This window comes from Hipposideros armiger, unplaced genomic scaffold (genome assembly GCF_001890085.2).
Source record: "Hipposideros armiger isolate ML-2016 unplaced genomic scaffold, ASM189008v1 scaffold_18, whole genome shotgun sequence".
Classification (NCBI taxonomy): Eukaryota; Metazoa; Chordata; class Mammalia; order Chiroptera; family Hipposideridae; genus Hipposideros; species Hipposideros armiger.
In genome coordinates this window covers 964,819-975,331 of record NW_017731368.1, presented here as the reverse complement: position 1 = coordinate 975,331, position 10,513 = coordinate 964,819, and the positions used below count along the sequence as shown (strand labels likewise).

The window sequence follows — 10,513 nt, the reverse complement described above, 5'->3', positions numbered from 1 at the left end:
TGTCTTCCCCAAAGCACTTTAATGCACGCACCAACCCACAGTCGCTGCCTGCTGCCTGGGCAAGAGAGGCCAGCCCCGCCTGGAGGCTCCCATGATCCAGTGGGCTTAGGAGGGTTGAGCCCACACACAGTCCCATCAGTAGGTGAGGGGTGTCAGGATGAAGAGGCGGTCTTCTTCCTTGCTGATCCAGCGCATCAGCTTATGGATGGCACTGACAGCTGATGCCTTGGTCCCCAGGGGGCTGTAGCACATGTAGAGCTCAAAGGCACCTGTCACCTGGAGGAGGGGGTACAGGGTGGTCATCCAAGTTAGATACCCCTCATAGCCCCTGACTGGGATCCCAATGAAGTCCATCCCATCCCAGGCCACCTTACCCAGGCCAGGAGGTTCTCGTTGGGGCCTGTGTAGTAGATAGTTGTGAGTGGTCGGGAGGCATTGTGTGCACGGCTGTGCAGGTACTGGTAGAGGCCCAGCAGTCGCTCCTGCTCCTCTTCACTGGTGTACGGGGCCTCAATCTCAGGGCTGGAGATGGGGGAGTGGGTTCAGAAAGGAATGACTTTCATTGCTTTCTCTGGAGATCTAAAAACACCCATTCCTAACCAGGGAGACTCTGCCATGTGTCTTACCCTCCAAATGCTCCCCCAGAACAGGGCACTGTGTCCCCATCACAGAAGACTCCCCAGGACAAGGCTGGGCCCACTCGCTGGAGCCCTGTTCTACTCCCTCCCTCAAGTTCATGGCATCTTTGGTGAGCCTCCCTTGGAGAGGCCAATCTAAGCTTAGGTATCCAAGACAAGGGGACAGGTCCAAAGTGGAAGAAATGTGAGCTGGGAACTCTCTGGACCCAAAGGGGTAAAGGGAGGATAGAAGCGGCGACATTTGGCCCCAGTCCTCCGTTGGAGGAGGAAGTGGAGGAGTTCTGCATCCTGGGCTGGACCAAAGTGACCCCTAAGGCAAAGTTGCTCCGGGGCAAGGGACCCAGGAGACCTCCGTTCCAGCTTCCTTCCCTAGTGCCCAAATGTCTTGGGCATTTCCAGGCCATCTGGGTAATGAAATAGAGAGGTGTACGCCCGTGGAGAGTAGGCTGATAGGGAGTCTGGGTCCCTGTGTCGGAGTAAAACAGATCCAGCACGTCCGTCCATTCCTAGAGGGGCGGTCAGTTTCGGGACTGCACCAGGGCTCAAGCCCAAGCAGCCTCCCTCCCATGCCCCTGTCTCCCTCAAGCAGTGTTCCCCAGGCCTTCCCTCACCTGGTGAAGAGTCCCGAGCTCTTTGACTTATAGAGAAAGTGGCGCAGGTCGGGGATGCCCACTTGGGTAACACTGTAGTAGGGCGTGCGCAGTGCATCCCGCAGCGCTACGTGGGCTCCGCGCTTCCGCAGGCGCTCTTGAAAGCGGCGGCGGCAGTCAGAGACTGCAAAGAAGTCCTCCCGGTCGGTGGAGACCAGCAGCAGGCAGAGATCGGTGTCAGGCTCCAGGTAAGAGATGTGTGCGTGGAAGAAGCCGGCTGCGTTGAATTTGGGCAGGCACACAGGCGTCCAGGCCTCTCCCTCGCGGAAGGACGAGGAGGAACTTATGAGGTTGAAGAGTAGGTGCAGGTCGATGGGGTGCAGGAATTGGTCTTTGCGGCGCACGAGCGCCACGAGCTGGTTGCGCGCCAGTAGGATGGAGAAGACCAGACTGCGCGCGCGCGCCTGCTGCAGGCTGGCACTCACGGCGTCGCGCACGGCGGCCGCCAGGGGCAGGCAGCGCGCCGCCCCCATCAGGAAGCTGGGGTCTCGTGCCATGAGCTGCAGCAGGTTGTCAGTGATGCGCTCCGAGCCCGAGAGCAGGCGCCGCAGGTCGTAGTTCTGCTTCTGCTGGAAGATGTGGCTGAGCTGCGCGCCAGTAAGAAGGCTCAGGATCTGGTAGTAGATGTAGAGCAGCTCCTGCGCCAGTTCCTGGGCCGACTGCCGCGTGCGGGCCACTGCCACCAGCACCAGTGGGCTCCGGCGTACGAATACTACCTTGTAGCCATCTGAGGGTGGGGTGGGGGAGTGGAGGAGGGATGTCAGCCCTCTCCGGGAAGTCCTCCCGATTGGCCTTGCCCAGTTCCCTCGGAGCCCCGCCTCCTGCGCAGATCGTCGCCTTCCACATCATCCTCTCCACCCTCCCTCAGGGCTCTGCACACAGTAGGGGCTTCAGGATGATGAGGAGAAAAACAGCAGCTCACGGCCCCCTTTCCATGAGGGCTCCGGGCCTGTCCCTGCCACTTACTTCACAGACTGGCACCAGCTGAAACGCGGGGAAGCACTTCAGAAAAGAAGATCAGATTCTTGATCTAAGTGGCAAGAGCTGGGTGGGATTCAGGACCTGGGATTTTTGGGTCACTTCCCCAAGCTTCTCACCCTCTCAAAGGGCAAAGCCCATATCAGAGCCACCTTTGGTCCTCACAACAGCCCTAGGAGGCAGTCAGTATTGTTATCCCCTGTTCAGATGAGGACCTGAAGCCCAGTGAGTGGAGGGACGGCCCTAGGTCACAGCACATCCCAGCCCTCTAGGCCCTGGGAATCCCAAACCTGCTGTGAATTAACCCTGGCCAGGGAAACCCTTCCAGCTTCCCTCTCCAGATGGCTCACCTGCGTGGATGGAACGGATAGCGTTCTTGTCAGCCTCCAGGAAGGACACTAGGGCCACCATGACACCCATGGTGCTGGAAAGTGCCTCCTCTGATCCATAGCGGGAGTACACAGGCTTCCCCGCCTCGCTCAGCACGAAGACATGCTTCTGGTGCAGCCGCCAGGCCTCAGCAGCCTCCTCCTCATCCCCCTCGCCTGTGCCCTCCCTGGGGGACTCTGTGGCTGGTCTCCCAGCTGCCCCTGGGGGCTCCGTCCAGTCCTCAGAGCTTCCTGGCAGCATCTCCTCTTGGAGGTCTCGAGCCACACCTGTCAGCTGGGTGCTCAGCTCACTGAAGTCTTGGCTGATCTGGCGCATGTCTGTAGGCAGCGGTGGGGGACCCCCAGCACCCTCCTTGGGATTCTCCCCAGAAGCCGCCCCATCCTCCGATTCAGTCAGGTCCTCGTAGGAACGGGCATGGACGAACATGGCACCCTCCTGCCCGGCACCTGCCAGCCAAAAGCACTGGTGCTTAGAGCAGTAGCCGTTGGCAGACCACCTCACCAGCAAGGTGCCTCATAGATACTCTAGCTTGACTGCCTGTCCTGATGAGGCAAGTCAGTCTTTCCTCCTGCTGTCTGCTAGTCATGCCTCCTTGCAACTTACAGCCCACCAGTCTCCTCTCATCACACTGGGAATAAGACCCAAGCGCCTCATGGCTTTGCGGGCAGCTGATATCTGCCTCCCTCTCTCACTCTCATCTCACAGCCCTTGCCCATCCCAGTCACAGTGACCTTCATCCATCTGCTCTTGGGACACCTTCAAACAGCCCCCCCCCCCCGTAGGGCCTCTGCACCTGCTGTTCCCTCTGCCTGGAAGGCACTCTCACTTCCTCGCATGGCTTGCTCTTTGTCACACTTCAGCTCTCAGCAAAGATGTTAGTTGCCTCCTCCCCTGACCTCCAACCCCAGGCACACTATCATATCTTCCTCCTTGATTCCTCCTGTGGCACTTGTCCATTATTGTCCTTCTCTCTAACTACGATGGAGTTTCCCCCCAAGGGCAGGAACCTGGTTGTTCACTGCTGTGTGCCCAGCACCTCACCTGTACCTGGAACACCTCCTGTGCTCAGCGAATCTCTCCCTGGGAGAAGGCACCCTGACCCTGCTCAGCCCATAGCTCCTAACCCACTCCACTGTAATGGCCTTAGTAGCCTGCGGCAACCCCAAGACAGGGACCATGTCAGTCTTCCTTTACTTTTTTTTTTTTTTTTGACAGATATATTTTGGGTCTATTATGATTTCGGAACTGTACCAGACATTGGGGATACAACCGCTCTGTGCTCAGAGCTCACAATCTTGTGGATGAGAGAGATGGGCAATACATACATAAACAAATAAAATTAGAAAATAACGAATGTTCTGTACAGAGCATGGTCAGAGCAGGACCAACTTGTGAGGTGACATTTAAGCTGAGAGCTGAGAGTGGGGAGAAGGAGCCAGGCCGGTATGCTGCAGACACAGGGACTAGGAGAAGAGCACACACTGGCAGCCAGACAGCACAGGTAGAGCGGCCCAACAGGAAGTGAAGAGGAAGGCTGGAAGCAGACTGAGCCTGCAGTGTCCCTAGTACCTGACAAATGCCCAGTGGGTGGCTTATCACATGCAAGAGTGAGCGGGAGGGAAAGAGTAGTTGGGAATCCCGATTGTTCTGGAGGCTGCACACCCTGCCCATACCTGGCTCCATTCCCTGGGCCAGTCCTGGTGTGGGGCTCTCGGCTCTCTCCACACTCTGCCCATCAGAAGGAGCCAATGTGCCATCAGGGCATTCGCTGCTTTTCTTCCTGGACATGTCAGCAGCCATCCCTTGGGCTCTCCTGTGGAGCAAACAAAGGCATCACTGAGGGGAAAGGGGAAGGTGCTACAGAGGGGGGTCACTGGCATAATCAACGGTGATGAATAAAGGAAAGTGTCCCTCCCCAGGACCCAGCTAACTTGAACCTCTGGAGAATGAACTGAGAGTCTTCTCCTATAAAAAATAAAATATGTTGGGGCCGGCTGAGTGGCGCGTTGGTTAAGAGCTGACTTGGGATGCCAGAGGGCCCCGGTTCGGATCCCACATATGAGGGCCAGTGACACTGCCCTCTATAGCTAAGATGCTGAACAATAGCTGGACCTGGAGCTGGGCTGCGGTGAGTCGCCGGCGACGGAAGGTGGGTTGCCATGGGCTACCGTGTATAGCCAGCAGCCAGTGTGAGCAGCCAGCAGCCACTGTGAGCAGTCGTCTAGAAGTCGGCGACTGATCTGCCTCACCTGGGAAGAGCGCAATGATGGTGCCAACTTGGGCCGGTGAGGCGACGTCCTTCACAGCTGGACTGAAGAACAGAGGGGATAGCAACTTGTCTGTTCCCCTTCCCCCAATTCCCCAATAAAAAAATCTTAAAACAAAACAAAAAAACAAACAAACAAAAAAACTGTAAAAAAAAATAAATAAAATAAAATATGTTGTTCTTTTTCTGATTATAAAAGAAAGAATTCATGGTATCTATTCATTGTAGAAAACTTGGAAAATATAAAAAATTACAAAGAAATTATTTTCTCACCATTCAGGATCTTTCGCTGTTAACATTTTACTGTATTTCCTTCCAGTCTTTTAAAAAAATGTATATATACACAAATAGTTCTTTTTGGATATTTAGGCACTTGCAAAGGAAGAAGTGAGGCAGAGGAAACAGGCTTATCTTTAGGCTGGAGCCTGCCTTTTCCTGGAGTATACTTTTGTATCTTTTGAATTTGGCACCAGGGCTTACCTTACCAATTAAAAACAACTATCAACAATTTCTATTTCCAGCCCCAATCTCTCTTGTGACTTTTAGAGGCACACACATTGACTTGATGTTTGCCCTTGGATGTCTCACAGGATCTCAAAGTTCTATGTTCAAAACTGAGTTCCTGGTCATCCACTTAAAAGGTTGTTCCCGCCAGAGTTTTCTCCATCTCAGTGAAAGACGACTTCATCCTTTCAGTTATTCAATGAAAGCTCTTGTAGTCATCTCTTAGGCCTCCCTTTCCCCCACACCTCATATACCAAACCATCAGCAAATCCTGTCATTGCACTTCAGGATACAGGCACACCCAGCAAAATGTCTCTCTAGTTAACATGTTCCTCACAGAATGCCTCTTGGTTTTTAATACCCAACCCTGGTAGCCAGCCTTCAAGATGGTTCCCAGTAAGCCTCAACTCCTGGTGTTCATGCTTTTGTGTACTCCCCTCCCACACCGACCAGGGCTGATCTAAGTAACCAGTAGGACAACATGAAAATGATAATGTGTGACTTCTAAGGCTAGGTCATAAAAGACACTGTGGCTTCTGCCTTACTCTCTTAGATCACTCTCTCTAGATGGAGCCATCAGCCATGTTGTGAGGCTACAAGCAGCCATACAGAGAGAACCTCATGGCAAGAAACTGACACCTGCAAGCAGCCAGTACCAAGATGCCAGCCTTGTGAGTGAGCAACCTTGGCAAATTGTCTCATCCCAGTCATACCTTTCGATGACTGGAACCCTGTGAGACCCTGAGCCTGAACCATCAGCTAAGCTCCTTTCAAATTCCTGGCCCACAGAAACTGTATGAGATGATAATATTTGTTGTTGCTTTAAGCTGCTAAATTTGGGGATAATTTGTTATGCAGCAATAGATGACTAATACAACAAACGTGTATTGATTCAGCTTCTGTTTATATTTTTTTAAATGTATATTTACAGCATCAAAACTTGATCTGTGGGCCGGCCGAGTGGCTCAGTTGGTTAAGAGCTCGCTCAAGAGTGAGCACTCTGAAAAACAGGGTCGCCAGTTCGATTCCCGGCCCGAGCTTAGCTGCCGCTGAGCTGCCAACAGGTGGCAGGATGGCTCAACTAAAAACAAAAACCAAAAAAACTTGATCTGCATTTTTAACAAAGTAATAGGCATTTAAAGCCTTAAATTCCATTCCAAACAGAGCTAATGGAAGATCACTGAGTGCCCACAAAAGGGGCTTACTTGCATCATAGCTGCTGCAGACATCTGAAGAGGCCATGAAACTGGATCAAGGCAACAACATTGCTTGATCAGGAGGGAATATTTTAAGCATTTTATATCCTAATGCTATCATTTATTAGGCACATATCAGGTATGTATTTCCCCTGTGTTTTAGTACCATTTTAGAAAATTGGGGATTTAGGGTTGATGAGGGAAGTATTATACCTTTTCCCATTTAAAATAATGAAAAACAGACACTAAGTTAGTGATTCCAGACAGAAGGTCCAACTTTTGTAGAACGGATTACTGATGTTAAGTGGGAAATGTCTTTATCAAGAATCTGACTATTTCTCATCACCTCCCACACTACCACACTGGTCCAAGCCACCATCATCTCTCTAGTCTTCTCACCCATCTCCCCACTTCTGCCCTTGCCCCTGCAGTCTCTCCTCACATCACTCAAAGTGATCCTCTTGAAACAGAAGTCAGGTCATGTAATTCCTCTGCTCAAGACTCTGTAATGGTTCTACACCACTCAGTGAGAACGCCAATTTCCTCACAGTGGCACACAAGGCCCCCTCTACCCACCCTCCCCCATCACATACTTGACCTCATCCATCTCCTGCCCTTCTCCCCCCTTGTTTGGCATTAGCCCAGCCACACCGACCTCATGGCTATCCTTAGGTATAATGTAAATCCTGAGCACTCCTTCACATCTGAACTTTGCCCTTGCTGAACTTCCTGTCTGGGCCACACCTCCCGGCTTTCCCCTCACCCTGCACCACACCTGTTCCACTGCTTGGGCTAGATATCTACCTGACTCACTTCCTTCATGTTGCTGTTCAAGTGTTACCTCGTCAGAGAGGCCTTCCTGCAGTGTCCTTGATTCTTACCCCCCTTGCCCCGCTTTAGTGTTCTACATGGAAGGTCACCCTGTGATAGGCCACAAATTTCAAAATACCAGCTCCACACTGAGGAGGAGTTTAATCAACATTAGCCACATAAGTAACTTTGGGAGGGAGAAGGGGGAAGGGCCTAAAGAACGCCCAAGGGCCGGCCGCATGGCTCAGTTGGTTAAGAGCTCGCGCAACAGTGTGAGCTCTGAGCAACAGCGGTTCGATGCCTGGCCCGAGCTGAGTTGCCGCTGAGCTGCCAACAGGTGGCAGGATGGCTCAGCTAAAAAAAAAAAAAGAAGGCCAACTTATCATGTAGCCCCTGGCCCCCCGCTGTGGGGAAGACTTGTCCTTGCTAGTAGTCAAGTGTTCAGGAACAACGGCTCTGGAGTCAGAGGGACCTGGACTTGCCTGGTTTGGTTTTATAAGTCTCAGCTTTCTCATCTATAAAATGAGGATAATAATAGTACTGATTCATTGGGTTGTGGAGGATTAAATGAGATAATCCATGTAATCTGGTTACAAGTGCACAGAGTAGGTACTTGTACACCCAGCTGCTGTCATTCGCATATCATGATTATTCTTAGCATTCACACCATGTATAGTTGTACTTACACATGGATCCAGTGGACTCTGCCATGTAAATCAGTCCTTGGAGAGTTTGCTCACCCTGAGCCAGGCCCTGAATAAACTGGCCTGGGACAATGTGCTTCTGACCTTGTGAAGCGAGGTGGGCTCTGGCCTGAAGTGACCCATCTGCAATGTTGGGCCAAAGAGCTGTCTGTGAGACTAGGGGTGGGAGTTCCTCCAGGCTAACTGGCTATTATTCATGGGCCCTGGAGTTGCAAGAACAGATCGTTCGTTCTCTCCTGCTCCTGGATGTTTCTCCCAAGTTGAACTCCTTGGTCTGCCACATGCCCCTGCTCTGTGGCTTTGCACCTCCAGTTCAAAGACCCAAACAAAGTCTACAGCAACATACCGGATGTCCTGAGGGCCCACTACCCACTGATCCCTTGAGGACTTCAGGTGACTGAGCCCAGCCTGGTTGAGTGGTACCCTACATGCTACCCATATGGAGTGGGGGCAGGATCACTGGCATGGGCTAGTTGATGCCTCCTTCACCACAGTTCCCCTGCCACCTGAGATCATGCAGCATCTCAGCATCTCCAAGGCCAATCTGGGGACCCAGCCAGAAGCCTTCATGAAGCAAACAGTTCTCTGGACACTTACTCTGGAAACTAGGCAGGGAGGTGAGTGACTCACAGCAAAACCCACCCCAAACCCCACTGGAGCCACAATCTGTGTAGCTGATGCTCCTGGGAGGCTGAGCCTCAAGGAGTTAAACAAGAGAGGTCTTTTGGAACTAGTCCCAGATGCTCCCTTGGAGCCCATTCCTAGGCAGCCTCTCTAGAAGCACCCAGGGCTTGCTACTTTCCCTAAAAGTGCTCCGCTGTGACCTGAGTAATGCCACCAAGCAGGTTGGCTCAATCAGCCCTTCTAGTGTATACCTCCCTCCCTCATATGCCCGCCCTGAAGAGGGGAGGACCTTGCAAGAGCCCCTCCCTACACCTCCCTCTTCCTGCTTAAACAGTGCTCCATTCAGCCTTGACCCTTGGGGTCAAGGGAGCGTGATGCCAGGATCCATGGATATGTGGCAGACAGGGCCCAGGTGAGGCTGTGCTGTACCTGCTTCAGCAGGATGCCTACTCCAGGCTGAGAGCATGGTCTGGTACTAATCACTGCTGGTAGCCACTGTCCTCTCTGACAAAGGCTGTGCACCCTCCCCTAGCAAACTCCAGCCCAGAAAGGGTGGCTCATCCGGTATGAGAGGCAGCCCGGTGATTTCAGCAGAGCCAGGGCACCCTTGAGAGCAAAGTTCCAAGCACCAAGACACTTTCAGGAGGTGACCTGCTCAGCCAACAGTCACCTCTGCCAATCTTAGAGAGGATCTTGATGGCTGAATTTGTGTGCGTTAGGGGGCGGGTCCTACCTGGCCACTGCCCCCTACAGGACTTTGCCGTCCCAGCAAAAGGATGGGTTCCAGGCCTCTTCTTTTGTATTCCCCAACTAGGGGCCAGCCCACTAAGGGACCCAGGGACACCCGGTCCTCCTACCGCAAATAGCAGCGTAGAAGGCAGGGGCCCCCAGTCTCCAAGCCCCTCCTTCCAAGGATGACAGCTCTCCAGTCTCTCGGCGGCCACAGGCCACGTGGGTTGGCAGTCGGACTCACCTGTTCCTCCGGGGGACTTAGGACGCACAGATTGCCAGTCACTGCCTTCTGCGGGACCTCCAGGAGGACACCGGTGTCCGGCGGGGCCCGGACTCAGGGCGCAGGTTCGCGGGACCACCGCACCCTGCGGACGCAGACATGGCCACAGCGCAGGCCCCCGCCTCTCCCACTGCCCCTTGCCCGGCCGCGGGCCCAGGAAGACAGCTTTCACCGGCCTTTCGCGGCAGAGGCCCGGCTCCAGCCGCTCTGCCCGGCCCTGCCCGTCCCCAGGGTGCATTATGGGAAATGTAGTCCGCCGCCCGCGGTGCCTCGGGGTGGGGGCAGCCGGGCGCAGGGTTCTGACCTGAGCGGGAGTCGCCTCACTCGGCGTCGCCTTTTCCAGCGTCCCCGCGTGGACCAGACTCCTTGGCCCCTCCGCCCTAGCCAACTAGAGGTTTACTCCAAGGGAGAGAAAGACGTTGGTTTGCATTATTTCCTTCACTGATTGTGGAAAGACATTGCAAGTTTGGGGAGCTGGATAAATGTAATTAGTAAGCCCGGCCACACTGGCTGTAAAGGATGTAGGCACACCAAAACATCGTTTTAGACACGTTTTAATATAATAGTATGAGGCTCTATGACAGTAATTCTAAAATTTGTCTGCATAAAGAATGACCTGGGGAACTTTAAAACAACAGCAACAACAACACTAATACTGGGACACCATGCCTAGGGAATTTGATTTAATTGGATTGGGATGGGATTTAGGTAACAGTATCATTTAAAAACCTTCCCAGGTGA

At 53.2% G+C, this 10,513-nt stretch overlaps 1 protein-coding gene across 1 annotated transcript; it reads right to left on the bottom strand.

Moving 5' to 3' along the window:
* MON1A (MON1 vesicular trafficking associated A) lies at positions 1-10,010 on the bottom strand. The gene is given in 9 exon segments (XM_019630845.1): positions 1-276; positions 375-522; positions 1,250-2,015; positions 2,617-3,102; positions 4,330-4,469; positions 4,906-4,967; positions 9,734-9,825; positions 9,862-9,907; positions 9,909-10,010. Coding segments are annotated over 9 exon segments (1,983 nt in total). The 3' UTR covers positions 1-135.
* Positions 10,011-10,513: the final 503 nt, after the last annotated feature.